The 17,545-nt window shown below is 37.8% G+C and overlaps 1 protein-coding gene across 1 annotated transcript; it reads left to right on the top strand.

Moving 5' to 3' along the window:
• Positions 1–641: 641 nt before the first annotated feature.
• Positions 642–16,959, top strand: gpia (glucose-6-phosphate isomerase a). The gene is made up of 18 exons (XM_082159180.1): positions 642–868; positions 4,563–4,653; positions 5,467–5,535; positions 6,496–6,615; positions 6,799–6,882; positions 7,136–7,282; positions 7,432–7,503; positions 7,584–7,628; positions 7,723–7,776; positions 7,923–7,983; positions 8,751–8,794; positions 10,655–10,807; positions 10,889–11,018; positions 11,818–11,894; positions 12,028–12,156; positions 15,875–15,950; positions 16,054–16,120; positions 16,545–16,959. Exons 1-18 carry the CDS (start codon positions 750–752, stop codon positions 16,666–16,668), a joined length of 1,662 nt encoding a protein of 553 aa, XP_082015306.1. The 5' UTR covers positions 642–749; the 3' UTR covers positions 16,669–16,959.
• The last annotated feature ends 586 nt before the right edge of the window (positions 16,960–17,545 follow it).

Genomic DNA, 17,545 nt, shown 5'->3' with positions numbered 1-17,545 from the left:
TTCAGATAACATTTATTTCAAGCAATTTTTTTTGTTGCTATATTTTTGTTAACTCTTCTATAAAACTGTTAATTTGACATTACAAAGTACATCTTTAATAAAGTACTAAAGTGTTCTTTAGTAAATCTTGAATTATTTTATTTTTATTTTTTAAGTTTGTCTTTTATTTTGTATTTTCCACGTTTTATTAATTTATTTTCGTTTTAGTTCTTTTTGTACATCAAGTTAAACAAAAAATAAACAAAAAAAATCTAATTTTCATTTAGTTAACCTAAATTATTAATAAAACCTGAAAATAATAAAATGTATTTTAATCCCAGAGGTGGGAAAATATAATTTGATGGAGCTTTGATATGTGGCTAATGATGTGGGGTATTGTGAAAAATAATTAAATGTAGTAAAAAAAATACAAATTGAAGTATTAGCGAATCCCAGGAATGACCCTACTACCATCACACACAGTATCAAAAAAGTGTGTAATTAAATACTGTCTGTCTGCATTACATAACCATCTCACCACCGCAGTGTCACAGTGGGCGGGGCTACGCAGGATTCGCTGTTGTCACTGTGGGCGTGTCAGTGTCACAGTGGGCGGGGCTACGCAGGCTCTGCTGTCGTCACTGTGGGCGTGGCTATCAGCAATTGTCATTGGACTTCCTCCTCACGCCTCTGTACACTGAACGAGTGTTTGAACGGTTGTATTTCACTTTAGCATCTTTGGACCGAAAGAACAGCGGGATCTTTTCATCATGGGGCTCAACAGCGACCCGATCTACCGCAAACTGGAACAATGGTACAAATCCAACGCAGGAAACCTCAACATGAGGCAGATGTTCGAGGCCGATCCTGACAGATTCAACAAGTTCAGGTGAAACACACATCAAACGCGTCTCGATCCGTGCGCGAGCTCTGGTACACGTTCACACTGATGTTTCTTCTCATCTAGCGTGTCTGCCAGCATCACATGTGTCGTGCAGCATCTTGGGTAGAAGGCCTAAATTAGCAAATCTCTTGGATATAACACAGTTGATGTACTATTTTAGTAAGATATCATCTTAATGTTCTCGCGATCTAATACCAGGGCACATATTAGTGTATGCACGTATCACGAGAGTTCGTTACATGTTACCCTTGATTTCCACGTTGATGTTGCAAGGTTATTATTGCCACATCAGGCCAATAGTCCTGCGCTCCAGGGTCCGCCCTCTGCACTGTTGCACCTGCTTTATTTCCTTCATTTACTCTCATATTAATACATTTATAGCATGCTTAACTCTTTACCTGTGCTTTATATCAGTATAAACCTAGCCATGTTAGCAGCTACACACATAACAAGGTCATTGATCTTCGATCATGTGTTTCAGCTGTACATGCTCTTATTACACGGCTCTTATGTGGAAGCGTGTATTAGTTTCTGGAATGACTATATTTCATTAAATGCACGAGGCATTTCTCTAGTGCTTTCACTGCTTATGCAATCTCGTAAAGTAGTTTCACATCCTCTAGCAGCTACTTGCGATACTTCTGTTGCATGTTCACAATACTCTTTTCCTATAAGACTTTATGAGCTGTTCTGGATTAAATTTAGACTTATTGAGTGTCCATAAAGGTCTATATATTAGTATTCATTCATTTTATAGGTGTTGATCACCAGAGGGCGCTATAGCAGCATGTAGTACGTGACTCCCTGCACACACTCTCTCTCTCTCACACACACACACACACACACACACTGCAGGGCTGAATCAGTGCGTGTGGCGATTGAATATTAAACTATTTTATATGTATTACTGATATTAATCCATGTACTGAACTTAGACCGGTCTGATGATGAAGATGAGCACGAATTTGCGCGTCACGCTTTGCTGACGTAATAAGGTCAAATTATGGCGTACTAGTCTGTCTGTCTTTCATTTTCTCACAAATGATATAACCCTTTTCATGTAAATGCACAAAATATATCATTAAATAAAAATAATAATTAAAAAAATCTCTTTATTAAAAAATTACCATGGCCATAGTCTCTGCTATGCAATATCAGTTATTGCTGTTCATTTGTAGGGATGCACTGATATGAACATTTTGGCCGATACTATAATTCTTTATATTTGAAAGCCGATAACCGAAAACCAAATTTGATCATTTTTTGAGAGCCTGATTACACAAACAAAAGTCTCATTAAAAGCATTGACCCGAACACTTCAACATAAATCAAACATATAGAGTATGGTAACCTATAGTGAACCAGTGTAAGATTCCTTAACTTTTTTTAAATTAATTTTACACTCCGATGGCCAAATTTCTTTATATGTATATATATATTTTAAAAAAAATTGTTATTGCCTTTGTTCAACCCCCATTGCAAATCAGTTTTATTGGCAAAATATACAGACTTTCAACTGTTTGCAGTGAACATATCAAACAAAAGTAATTGACATAACTCAAATGTTTCAAGCGGTTTCCCCAAATTCAACTGAAAATGCAACTTTTAATGACTTCTGCAGTCTCAAAATTATTCAACCCCTTCATGGCAAGAATCTTTAGTACTTCTTTAACACCCTTTTGCTGTTGCGACCTGCTGCAAACGAGATGTATAACCAGACACACACATAGCCACACCAGCTTCTGGCAGCGTTTCTGAGGAATCTGAGCCCGTTTCTCATGAGCAATGGCCTCCAGTTCAGTGATATTCTTGGGTTTGCGTGTTGCAACTGCCGCCTTCAAATCTCACCTGAGATTGTATATGGGGTTCAGGTCAGGAGACTGTGATGCCACTGTATCTTCCAGGACTTCTTCTGAAACCAAGCCTTGGTGGAATTTGAGGTATGCTTGGGATCATTGTCCTGTTGGAAGGTCTAAGCTTCAGCTTCCTCACTGACGGCATGACGTTTTCTTCTAGGATTTCCTGATACTTTAATGAATCCATCTTGCCTTCCACACGCTGCAGGTTTCCAGTGCCAAAGGATATAAATCAGCCGCAGAGCATCACTGAGCCATCATCATGCTGAACTGTAGACAGTCTTTTCAGCATATGCTTTATTCTTCTTCCCCCAGACATACCGCTGATCCAGAGGGCCGAAAAGCTCCAGTTTTGTGTCATCGCTCCACAGAACAGAATCCCAAAACCTCTGTGGCTTATTTAAATGTTTTTGAGCACTTTTCTTGTGCTTCTGGGTCAGTAGTGGTGTACGTCTTGGAGTTCTGGCATGCGTTTAGTGGCGCCTTACTGTGCAGCTGAAACCTCAGAGCCTGTTGTCACCAAGTCTTGCTGCAGGTCTTTTGCAGTCACTCAAAGGTTTTTCTGAACCTGCCTTCTCAGAACTCTGGTTTCAGCCGTTGAAAGCTTCCTTTTTCTGGCCCGTCCAGGTAGTGTAACCACCGTTCCTTTAACTTTGAATTTGCAAACTATGCTTCCAACGGTGTCTCTAGGAACATTAAGTGCCTTCGCTATCTTTCTGTATACTGTTCTGTGTTTGTGAAGGGCCATGAAATCTTCTCTTTACTTTTTTGGACTTATTTTGACTTTTGAGACATATTTAGAACATGCAGTCAAACCTAACACTCAACAAACCTAGCCAGTGCAGATATTTCATGTGTTCTAGCTCAAGCACACCTGGTGCAACTAATGAAGCCCTTGATTAGTTACATCAGGTGTGTTTGAGACAACACCTGTTTTGCAGATTTGTGCCGTTGTGAAGAATTCAATTCAGGGGGTTGAATAATTTTAAGGTAAATTTGGGGAAACCACCTGAAACATTTGTTGTGTTGGAGGTATTTCAATTATTTTTGTTTGATTCGTTCATTGCAAACAGCTGAAAGTCTGTACATTTTGCCAACAAACCTGATTTGCAATGGGGGTTGAATAATTTCGATTGCAACTGCATAATAATGCAAACAAGTCATTGGACAACACGTATACAAAAATGCTTGTCCCATGGATTAATAAAATGGAATAAACTATGCACAGACAATAATACAATGATTTTAAGTAAACAATATTGTTTATTTAAATAGCCTACGGGAAAAAAATGATAGTAGTTATTGTTAATAATGCTAGTTATTATTATTATTTTTTTATATTCTTTATAGAAACATCTTTAACAACATGAACACCGAAAAAAGTACATTTTGAAAGCTTCTATGGAAAACCACTGTGGTATTTTGAAAAAAACTATGTTTGCAATAATTCAGTTTTGTTAAGCAATAGATCAGGAATATATATTGTGGTGGGAGGGAAAAAATGATAAATTTTCTTCTTTTTTTTAGTATAATTACGTATCCAGAGTCATGTGGCATGCTGCACTTTGAGAGTCCCTGTTTAATATAAGAGTGCTGTGTGGCTGCCGGGACGAATACGTTTTCTCAAATGGCTCATTTAGCTTTCCTCATCTGTTTATTTCACTGTCCCAGTCTAAACACCACTAAGATCCTGCTGCCCGAATGTATACCAGGCTTGAGTGATGTTTCTGGATCATCCATGTTGTGCGTGAAGCAAAATTAAACAAATAATGATCCAGCTTTTGTATATCCTAACTGCGTGTGTGATCTCGTCTTGTGCACAGTCTGAAGCTGACGACAGATGATGGAGACGTTCTGCTGGATTACTCCAAGAACCTCATCAGTGAAGAAGTCCTGAAAATGCTCTTCGACATGGTACAGTTTACAGTCTTCACATCACAGTCGACTCAGATACCCTCTTCACTCTGCATTTTCACAAAGTCATCGCAGAGGGTGTTGCTATTAAAAAGCTGTGCAGTATCAGAGCTGTTACTGTAATCTCTCTTTAGACTTTAGCTAAGGCTCTTTGAAGCCCTCGTGTGTGTCCATCTCCAGATGTTAATTGGCTTAATGCATGTGTCCTAAAAGCTGCTGAATATAGATTGTGTATGAAGTGAACTGGTCACTGGGAATGTGTGTGTGTGTTTGTGTGTGTGTGTGGGTGGTGGAATGTTTACAAAGTGTACGTCAATTCTGTTGAAATGCATGTGAAATACAGTGAAATTCATAACCTTTCCAAGTATACTTCATTTAATAGCGTGCCTGAACACAGCCGCTCGACACATGCGCTCTAGAAAGTTTCATCCTTGTCCAGTTTCTGTTTCTCTTCAGAAGTTATATGCGATAAAATGACTTTGCACTCTTTTAAACTATAAACTTTAAAGCATTTCTGATTTCGCCGCAACTGTTGTGTCCGGTGTGGACATGGTGTAAGTGTTCACGTCAAAACTGAAGTATATTTTGTGCTGTATATGTGCAAAAACGGAAGTATACTTTAACCTGATTCTGTACTTCCTCTTCAGCCAATCAGAGTAGCGACTGCGAAACTGAATCACTCTGATACTGCAGATTTCTCGTAGTAATCACAGCAGGACACAATACACAATGTGTTTATGGTTCTTTGTATGTAAGTTTGCACAAGTCATGAATCACCTCAACCGTTCTCTTTCCCTGTCTCATCATGATTAGGCACGATCAGTGGGCGTTGAAGCCGCCAGAGAGAGGATGTTTGCAGGAGAAAAGATCAACTTCACTGAGGTGATAATATCTCAATAAAAACATTTAACTGAGACTGAGCAGTTTTGGTTTGAAATGACCAGTTGTGATGCACTTCTATGATTTGCTTCTGAATGTTGATTTATAGGGTCTCAATTATTTCTTTTGACACAGCAGAAAGTGTTTAAAACCCTAGTTTTCCTCTTTATCTCACTGGCTGTTCTGAAACTGCAGCATGTTTTGTCTCTTTTGTGGCTTATGGTAAATAAATGATATATCAATTAACACCTCAGAAAGACATAACTGACAAGAAACAGCAACATGAAACTAATGTCAATTTACAAAGGGAGCGTAGTCGCTATGGTAACACTTTACTTGAAGGGGTGTGCATAAGACTGACATGACACGTCATGAATATGAAGGAGGTTTTATGCATGTTTATGACAACTGTCATAAAGTGTCATTCGCTCAATTATGACATTTTTTAATGCAAATATGACATTGTTTGAGATGTCTTTATGACAACTTGACACAAACCAATACATCATAACCTGTCAGTGTTTTGGTAATGACAACTTGAGATTACCAAGACAACATAAATTGTCATAAATATGTCAAAAACATGACATAGCAGATTAATAATCAAACTTACGAAACCACTTAGCTTTATGGGTTAACATTACATTAAAGGTTGGTTTTGACATTGGCTGTTTTGAGGCCATTATAACTGTGTCGTGAATATTCTTCTTGACCTCAACTACAGTGGTACAAATAGAATTTGTCATTAAAATGTCATTTAATGGCATTAAGTAGTTTCTTAAATTCTTAATTAACTATTGATAATTGATAATTAATCTGCTATGTCATGTTTATGACATATTTATGACAGGTTATGTTGTCTTGGTGATCTCATGTCAGTCTTATGCACACCCCTTCAAGTAAAGTGTTACCATTGTTAATGTGTGTTTGTTAAAGCTGAGTTGTGTGTGTGTTTGTTTGTAGGGTCGTGCTGTTCTCCACACCGCGCTGAGGAACCGTTCCAACACTCCCGTCATGGTGGACGGTAAAGATGTGATGCCGGAGGTGAACCGAGTCCTGGAGCAGATGAAGAGCTTCTGCCATGTGAGTAAACAACAACCCACTTATGTATATTATATGTATGTGTGCGCATAGATAGATAGATAGATAGATAGATAGATATGCATGCACGCACATATGTGTATATATATATGATTATTCATTTCAAACACAGCTGACTGAAAACTCCTGAATATTGTCATTGCGTATGTGTGTATTATTTTTCAGAAAGTGCGCAGTGGCGAGTGGAAAGGCTTCAGTGGTAAAGCCATCACTGATGTAGTGAACATCGGCATTGGAGGTTCTGACTTGGTGAGTTTACCACGAGTTTCCCGAGAGCCAATGGATGTTTACATGGAGATTTGGTTATCTCGTCGATGGGCAGTTTAATAAATCTGTCCATAATAGTTAAGTTACGCTATCATATGGAGTGTAGCCTGTGATTCTGGATCGAAATTGCATACATGTTTGTTAGATGTTCTCTCTGTTAAACCAATGGCTAGGCCTCATTGAGTCATGTCTGGTAATCATAAACAGTATAATGTGTGGAATCATGTTTGTTCAGGGTCCTCTGATGGTGACTGAAGCTCTGAAGCCGTACTCTAAAGGAGGACCCAGTGTCTGGTTCGTCTCTAACATTGACGGGACGCACATGGCCAAGACCCTCGCACAGCTTAACGCTGAGACCACCCTCTTCATCATCGCGTCCAAGGTCACAACCGGCATAAACTATAGTCTGAAATAACAGTAAATGATAGTCTTGTACAGCACTGTCGTGTTCATTTACATTAATGTTCAGCAGAATTGGTGATACAAAGTGAACAAGTTGAAGTTAATTTCTTAATATGTGTTGCTCTTTAGACATTCACCACCCAGGAGACCATCACTAACGCTGAGACGGCCAGAGAATGGTTCCTCCAGACCGCTAAAGATGTTAGTACCTTCACAAACCGCTGAAACTGTCCTAAATGGGTAGTTTCCATTGGTCTAATTCTGTGTTTGTATATTCCCAGAAATCTGCTGTGGCCAAACATTTTGTGGCTCTTTCCACAAATGCAGTAAGTACAGCATGATGTCACCGTTGTGTCAGTGTTAAAAGTAAAGTTGATTTATCTGTAAGAAACTTGCACGCATTTCCTGTTTCCTCGCCAGCCAAAAGTCAAGGACTTTGGTATCGACACCAACAACATGTTTGAGTTTTGGGATGTGAGTATTGATTTCTTGACAAGCATATATTACTGCATGAGAATGTAATGACTGAATGCATGATTGCTAGTAATGTTTAAATACTCTGCCATATTTTTGAATTGGCATATTGACTGTTTTTCTGATGCTGAATGCTCATGTTTTAGTGGGTCGGCGGACGCTACTCGCTGTGGTCGGCTATCGGTTTGTCCATTGCACTGCACATAGGTACGTCTGCTGTGTGAACAGTCCCATAAGGCCCGAAACATGCTGTATGCAAGTGTATATGAACACACAACCACTTATAGCTATGCTAGTTGGATGCTAGTTGGTGTGTTGTACATAAAATAAAAAATGCAATTCAAGTATGTGTTGCATTTTCTGCATCACCAGAGGGGGCGCTATAACATTAGCATAACCAGTCTTCTGTGGTCAGTTTGTTCTTTCAGATCAACTACTGTCATAGTTAAACTGGTTTAAAGTCAACGTTAAATCATAATATTGACCCTGTCTACTTTCTTAATCCATGTTCCTGGCTCTATTGTGAGCGATTCATCAAAGCTATTCCCAAAATTATGGTTTGTTTATAACTAGTTCTGTCACTGAACCTTTTCTTTTAACTGGCATTACTAATTACTCCATTCTGGTGTTCACAAGGAGGAAAATTGTTACCACATATTTTGATTTTCAAAGATATAGTTTATGTTCCAATAATAAAATACGTTTTGCTATCCATGTCACATTAAAGTATATCAAGTATGAATGCACCAGAAGTATATATATATATATATATATATATATATATATATATACACACGGGCAGCACGCTTTTGCGTTTTGGCCAAACGTTCATGTTTATGTGCTTGTGTTTCTGGCCTGACTTCTGCCTGAATCAAATCTGAAAGACCTCTAGTGCAGCTTCTTGCACTAATAGATTGTTTACATTTTTTCTGTCTGTAAATGTTCCAGTAACTTTATTTATTCTCATCTTGTAGGTTTCGACAATTTTGAGCAACTTCTAGCTGGTGCTCACTGGATGGTAAGCACAATTATAGTATGCCATTATACAAGAAGACATAACTCTACACTGCACACTCCACACTGTGTTCCTCAGAGCATCTGAGAGTTAAAGTGCCCCTTTTGTGCTGTTCTGAAGGTTCTTCATTTAGTTTTGCAGGTCTCCTATAGACCTTATGTAGCCCCGCCCCTTTTCATCGCCGCGCTCGTGGTCTTTTGTCTTCTGGTTTGTATTTCCTCAGCGATCGTACGTATTTATGAATGAACTGCCAGTTTAAAACCTTCCTGGTCTACTGACATTTGTTAAGACATCTGCTTTAAACATTACAATGCTCGTGATACCTTTCGTTAACGCTACAATAAGTAAATCCACTTCACCAGCTAATTACTCCTCAACAGCGATGCCATAGAGATATACAGAGCGAACGCAAAAACGGAAGTTCAAAGACAATATTCTAAAGATGGCTGCGCACTTGTTTCTCTGGCGCATAAGTTCTATAATATGATTATATGCATCCAAGGTCAAAAATCACTTCAATTTTCTCATAATATACATTGCACTATCAGCTCTTTTCTCTCAGTGTCTGAAACGGTTTGATCAAGGATTCAGTGTCTCTAAACCCCTCCTTTCCAAGAGCCTGCTCTGATTGGTCGGATCACCCAGTCTGTTGTGATTGGTCTACTCTGCTCTGATTGGTCAGATGGCCCAGTCTGTTGTGATTGGTCAGATGGCCCAGTCTGTTGTGATTGGTCAGATGGCACAGTCTGTTGTGATTGGTCTACTCTGCTCTGATTGGTCCGATGGCCCAGTCTGTTGTGATTGGTCTAGTGTTTACAGTTCGTGTCGTAAACCAAATGGCCATTATCATATCTGAATATCAGCTCCGGTTCTTCCTCAGCGCTTGTTCTCACAGTGATAGGAACAGTAATGATGCCTCAGTTTTACCCATAGACTGTAAAAAAAATATGGACGTAGTGTCCGTGATGTCACTCATAGGTTTCTGAAGAGCGGCAAAAAGTGGGCAAAAAGGCGAGATTATCTGAGGTGACATGACATCACTCAATTGGCCATGCCCTTAATTATGCAGAACTTTTAAGGCTTAAAATTATTTAAACGGATGAGTTATAAAAATAAAATAATCGCTATATTGACCAAAACCACCTTTCGCACCAGGCTGTGAAAAAAAATCTGCTGTAAAGTTACAGGAGGCCCGTCGATGAATTGCAGTTTAAGTCACTTCCGTGTTGTCTTCAAGAGAGAGACCGGAAGGTTGCTGCTTGGTTTTACTGTATAAATTCCAGCACAAGTCATTCAAGTTTTCTTTATTATTTTAAAGGTTTCAAAAACATCTTGCCAAAGGACTGCAGTTGAAAATGAGCCAGCTGGCTAACACTAGCACATTTACAGATATGTTGATTTAATGTGTGTTGTCCTTATAAAATAAATAAAGTTAGTTGTCAAGTTCATGACAGGTGGATTTGGTTTGGCGCCACAGAAAAATGCGTCTTCTCGACTTTGACACAAACCAAACTCTTTCAGTCAGAGCAACGACTACAGTGTTTGAGGGTCAAAGTAGACGTTCACTGGCAGCCAATGAAGAGCATAGGCGGGCATCATGCAAATTTGTTCGAAAACTACATAGGTTCATGCAGGAAGTGAGACTGGAATTAGTGACAAACTCGTTTCAGGCAGTTCAGAATCATCACTTTCTTCTGGGAGACTAACTCCATTCATCTGATCTTTGATCTTTCAAACTTTACAGACCTTTTACATTCACGTACAGTTATATTACACACTACATGAAATGTAATATCTGACAGTGTATAACAGGGGCACATTAGTGTTTCTGGGAGTAACGTCTCTGTGCTATTTATCTTCTAGGATAACCACTTCCGCTCAGCCCCTCTGGAGCAGAACGCTCCAGTCCTGCTCGCCCTGCTCGGCGTCTGGTACGTCAACTTCTTCCAGGCCGAGACGCATGCTCTGCTGCCCTATGACCAGTACATGCACCGCTTCGCTGCTTACTTCCAACAGGTCGGTCTGATGATGCTTCAGGAAATGATGTCATTGTTTCTGATAGTAGGACACGTTGTTGAGTTGTTGATACTCTTTCAGGGAGATATGGAGTCCAACGGGAAGTACATCACCAAGTCTGGCACTCGTGTGAATTACCACACTGGACCCATCGTGTGGGGAGAACCGGGAACCAACGGGCAGCACGCCTTCTACCAGCTCATTCACCAGGGTCTGTGACCCTTAACCTCCCCTGTAGACTAGAGACGCATTTCCATTACAGATTTGCGCAAAACCTTTGCGATTTTTTTAAAATCTTTTATCTTTTATTTTATTTTTTCTAAATGTCGACAAAAAACTATTGTGAAAGGACGGCGTTTCCATTAACCGATGTTATGCGACTAAAACTTCATTTTTTCCTCTCGCAATAAGTTAAATCATTCCAAAAACATGGCAACGGATGTTGGTCGGTGTATGTACTATATCCCAGCCACTGCACTAGCCATTATTATTAATCGAAGGAGATGTATGTGTGTTTTCCAAGCATTAATGGTGAGGAATGACCCTTATTATACTTGTGAGCGGCACATACGAGGTGTTTCTGGGTGTTTCTCCCTCAGATCTGCTTTGAGGTCTTGATTGCTGCATTTATTTGAGGTTTAGAATCCATTATTTCTGTAATTCTTTTGTCTTATATGAATTTAATAAAGAACTCTGTCTCGTATTCTGTCCAAACACACCGCGTCATACGTCAGGTGACTGTAAATGCCAAAAACTGTTTCCATTGCAGTTTTGCTAAATATTTCTTTTTCGAATTGCCTGAAAAATCACCTCATGCGAGCGTAAAAACTTTTTTGAAATAAATGGGAGTTTTTGCAAAATTGACGTGTTTCCATTGGCCGTATTTTCAATTCGCAATTTCAAATTGCGCAATTTGAAGGGTAATGGAATCGCGGCTTAGTTCCTGGTTTAACTGACATGTTAATGTCCATTTGTGATGCTTTTGTCATGATATATCTTTTTCTCCGCAGGCACTCGCTTGATTCCTGCTGACTTCCTCATTCCTGCTCAGAGTCAACATCCTATCAGAGATAATCTGCATCATAAGGTGTGCGGACGGTCTATGTGTTTCTAAGTCTTGGTTTTCCGGTTCTCTTTGGCTCAAATAACATGAAATAACGTCTGATGCCCGTGTTTGTCTAAGCGCTACATCACACTCTTTCATTTTATGAACCCGGTAGATCCTGATGGCAAACTTCCTGGCGCAGACGGAGGCTCTGATGAGGGGAAAGACCACCGAGGAGGCCAAGAAAGAGCTCCAGGCTGCTGGGATGTCTGGGGATCCACTGGAGGAACTCTTGCCACATAAAGTGAGCGATTCTTTACTTGAAAACCATGTGTCCATAGATGCATAACTCTTTGGACGGTCTCTAAAGAGTATGTTTAGAGCTGTCTTCAACCTTGCTCCTGCAAAGTTTATCTCCAACCTACTAGAGGAGCAGGCTTGAAGACCTGTGTTGGAGCTGCGGTACACTAACAAATGAGCTTCCAACAGTGTGTTATGGTCCAAAGGGCATACAGTAGATTTTCATTTGAATAAACAATGCTTGCCAAGACTGCTTTAATTTGTGTTTGCCAACCATGTTCCTGGAGGCACTCCAGCAGGACACACTGTTCAAACACACCTAATATAACATTTCAGACAGTTAACAGCAGTGTGTATGGCAAGCCGTTTTAACTTTTATTAATTTCCAGGATATGAATTCTTGATATCAACAATTAAATTTTTACTAGTGAAATATCACCATAGGCTGCCATTCAAATTCAAGTGTTGATATCAAGAATTGATTTCTTACTAGTTTAAATTCCAATTTCACATATTAGAAATACAATTCTTATTAGTAAAAACCTTTATTTTTGATATCAAGAATTCAATTGTCACTAGTGACAATGTTAATTTCTGATATCATGAATGTGATTGTTACTAGTAAGAAAGCCATTTCAGATATCAGAAATTAAAATTTTTACTTGTAGCAATTCAATTGTTGATATCTAGAATAGACATTTTTACTAGTAACCACGTAATTATTGATATCAAATTATATTTCTACTAGTAAGAAATACAAAGCTGATATGTATGGCAAGCCGTTTTAGCTTAAATTGTACCCAGCGTTACTCGTCGTAATTGCATTTTTACTAGTAAGAATTCAATTAGAGAGCTCTACAATTCAATTCTTACTAGTAGCAATTACAATTAGAGAGCTCTCCAATTCAATTATTACTAGTAAGAATTACTAATACAGAGCTCTCTAATTCAGTTCTTACTAGTAACAATTCCAATTAGAGAGCTCTACAAATGAATTTTTACAAGTCATATGTCTCCATTGACTTCCATTCATTTTTAATTACGGAGCTGTACAATGGAATTGTTACTAGTAAGAATTACAATTAGAGAGCTCTACAATTGAATTGTTACTAGTAAGAATGCAATTGCAGAGCTCTTTAATTCAATTCTTACTAGTAACAATTTAAATAGAGAGCTCTCTAATCCAATTATTACTAGTAACAATTCCAATTAGAGAGCTCTCTAATTCAGTTGTTACTAGTAAGAATGTAATTGCAGAGCTCTTTAATTCAATTACAGAGCTCTGCAATTATACATATCTTTAATTCATATTTTTACTAGTAAAAATTCAATTAGAGAGCTCTGTAATTGCATTCTTACTAGTAAGAATTTAATTAGAGAGCTCTCTAATTGTAATTGTTACTAGTAATAATTGAATTAGAGAGCTCTCTAATTGTGATTCTTACTAGTAACAATTCAAATGTAGAGCTCTCTAATTAAATTCTTACTAGTAAGAATGCAATTGTAGAGCTCTCTAATTGTAATTCTTACTAGTAACAATTCAATTGTAGAGCTCCGTAATTAAAAATGAATGGAAGTCAATGGAGACATACGACTAGTAAAAATTCATTTGTAGAGCTCTATGGCAAGCCATTTTAGCTTAAATTGTACCCAGCGTTACTCGTCGTAATTGCATTTTTACTAGTAAGAATTCAATTAGAGAGCTCTACAATTCAATTCTTACTAGTAGCAATTACAATTAGAGAGCTCTCCAATTCAATTACTACTAGTAAGAATTACAATTACAGAGCTCTCTAATTCAATTATTACTAGTAAGAATTACAATTACAGAGCTCTCTAATTCAGTTCTTACTAGTAACAATTCCAATTAGAGAGCTCTACAAATGATTTTTTACAAGTCATATGTCTCCATTGACTTCCATTCATTTTTAATTACGGAGCTGTACAATGGAATTGTTACTAGTAAGAATTACAATTAGAGAGCTCTACAATTGAATTGTTACTAGTAAGAATGCAATTGCAGAGCTCTTTAATTCAATTCTTACTAGTAACAATTTAAATAGAGAGCTCTCTAATCCAATTATTACTAGTAACAATTCCAATTAGAGAGCTCTCTAATTCAGTTGTTACTAGTAAGAATGTAATTGCAGAGCTCTTTAATTCAATTACAGAGCTCTGCAATTATACATATCTTTAATTCATATTTTTACTAGTAAAAATTCAATTAGAGAGCTCTGTAATTGCATTCTTACTAGTAAGAATTTAATTAGAGAGCTCTCTAATTGTAATTGTTACTAGTAATAATTGAATTAGAGAGCTCTCTAATTGTAATTCTTACTAGTAACAATTCAATTGTAGAGCTCTCTAATTGTAATTCTTACTAGTAACAATTCAATTGTAGAGCTCTCTAATTGTAATTCTTACTAGTAACAATTCAATTGTAGAGCTCCGTAATTAAAAATGAATGGAAGTCAATGGAGACTTACGACTAGTAAAAATTCATTTGTAGAGCTCTCTAATTGTAATTGTTACTAGTAAGAATTGAATTAGAGAGCTCTATAATTGTAATTCTTACTAGTAATAATTGAATTGGAGAGCTCTCTAATTGTAATTGCTACTAGTAAGAATTGAATTGTAGAGCTCTCTAATTGAATTCTTACTAGTAAAAATGCAATTACGACGAGTAACGCTGGGTACAATTTAAGCTAAGACGGCTTGCCATAGAGCTCTCTAATTGTAATTGTTACTAGTAAGAATTGAATTAGAGAGCTCTGTAATTGTAATTCTTACTAGTAATAATTGAATTAGAGAGCTCTATAATTGTAATTCTTACTAGTAATAATTGAATTGGAGAGCTCTCTAAATGTAATTGCTACTAGTAAGAATTGAATTGTAGAGCTCTCTAATTGAATTCTTACTAGTAAAAATGCAATTACGACGAGTAACGCTGGGTACAATTTAAGCTAAAACGGCTTGCCATAGATATGTGTATTTGGAATTTCAACTAGTAAGAAATCAATTCTTGATATCAACAATTGAATTTGAATGGCAGCCTATGGTGATATTTCACTAGTGAAAATACAATTACAGATATCAACAATTATAGTTTTTACTAGTTGAAATTCAATTATTGATATCTAGAATGAGCATTTTAATTAGTAAAAATGTAATTGTTGATATCAAGAATCAGCATTGTTACTAGTATAAATCTAATCCCTGATATCAATAACTATAATTTGAACTAGTGAACATTGAATTGTTGATATCAAGAATTCATATCCTGGAAATTAATAAAAGTTAAAACGGTTTGCCATAAGTGTGGCTTCGTACTGTCCTGTCCACTAAGGCTGTATCCAAAATCGTAGCTACTTCTTTTGAACAAGTACTTACTTTACGGTCATGTGACCAATGACGTGAGTTGCATCGCTTACCCAACATTTACGAATCCTCTCCCATGGCCTTATGGGACAGTAAAGTATCCTTTGTATGAGCACTTCAGTACTGCCTACTATTTTGAGAAATTGTGACATCAGGCATACTACTCTTTTCTTATATTTTTTGGCCTACTATATAGTCGGGAATTAGGCATGTTTGGATGCAGCCTAACTCCTTGAAGCCTCGTTGTACGTGTCATTTCATTCTTACTGAAATGGAGAGTAAAATTAGATTTTACTCCAGTAAATGAGATAGTATTTTGTATAATTATACATTGGTTTTCGTAGGTTTTCCAAGGAAACAAGCCAAGCAACTCTATCATCTTTAAGAAACTTTCACCCTTCATGCTTGGTGCGCTGGTTGGTGAGTATCAGACATGTTATACCAGTACTTCCTTTTGTAAACGTGCGTGTTTTGTAGACCCTACACTCATGGGTGATATGATGTGTTTGTTCTTGTGTTTCAGCCATGTATGAACACAAGATCTTTGTGCAAGGTGTGATGTGGGATATCAACAGCTATGATCAGTGGGGGTGAGTCCAATGCAAAAGTATTTTGCAACATCAATTTGGACCAAGTTAATTTAATAAAAATTGATAGAAACAACAAATTAGCCAATAAGGGCTTTGGCAAAATGTGTCTAAGTCAACGAGAAAGAGCATTGCAAGCAAATTTACTTCCACGATGTGATTGTATTTCTGAGTGAAACTGCATGTTCAACTGAAAAATGAAGGATGGGACTTTATCCTTCAGGAAGAAATCCATTGGTTTGTGAAATGTTGTCGCTCTACCAGAATGGAGCCAAACAAAGAAGTGGGCTTGGAAAGTCACTTCAGAGGCGGCGCAGTTTATAACTTTGTCATGAATTATTTAAAGAGACTTATTGTGTGAAAGTTGTTAAGAGTTTCATTCATCTGTACATTTATGGAAAATGACACATTTGATCTGTCCCATCAGTGTGGAGCTTGGCAAGCAACTGGCCAAGAAGATCGAGCCTGAGCTGCAGGACGACGCAGAGGTTCATTCCCACGACTCCTCCACCAATGGACTCATCAGCTTCTTCAAGAAGAACCGCTCTTAGATGTGTCCTGACTCCTCTGCTTTAACCCCACCTCTGCTGGCCCCCTCATCCAATGAGATTAGTGAATTATGACACATGGCATAGTTCAGACGGCAAGCCTAGACTATGAGGATGAGCACTTTATGTCTGTCATCTATAAGCCATGAGATTCTTGTGTGTTGTGTAAGATTTGACTGTATTCATGTATCCGTGGACCAGTATGAGACGACTGTATCTGTATGCACTGCACATGCTAGATGGATTCATGTTCTCCTTTGGACCAATAAACCACAATAAATGTATTATTTGTCACTTTGCCTGGAAGTTTGTTCTCTTTGTTCAGCAAAATGTATTTGATGATGATCAGTGACGTGTCCTTTACATGGACCCGCACATGTTCCAGATCTGGCACCTATTGAATTGCTTTCGTAAGTGGTTTTAGTGAATTCATCTACTCCCTCTTATTTCTCTTTAGTTGCAAGAAAGTTAATTGCATTTAATTAACATTTCAAGAAAATCAAGTAACTTACTGCCATTATTTGGTCAAGTTACGTCAACACAGTGTGTAAAATGCATTTAGTTTTTCACCTACCCTGCCAATCTGGCCCAATTTGGCATCATCCCTTGTTCTGGAACCTTACACTTACTAAGAAGCTCAGTGTCTTGAGATCTTGAGAGAGAAATGTGTCCCTGAATTAGCAAACCTGCTAACACTGCAGCAACTGTATACATTAAACTACACTCTAAAACATGCTTGCATTCTTAGGTTTTAGGAGTGTTTTTTCTTCTTTTTTTTTATCTAGGCATGTGTTGTCAAGTAGGATGGTTTGACTTTTTTTTTATCCTGGGGTCTTATAAAATGTTGTGTAGAAACAGTCCTACATTTGATATTACGGTC

The sequence above is a fragment of the Leuciscus leuciscus genome, assembly GCF_965113295.1.
Source record: "Leuciscus leuciscus genome assembly, chromosome: 25".
NCBI lineage: Eukaryota > Metazoa > Chordata > Actinopteri > Cypriniformes > Leuciscidae > Leuciscus > Leuciscus leuciscus.
This window is presented reverse-complemented; position numbering and strand designations above follow the sequence as displayed.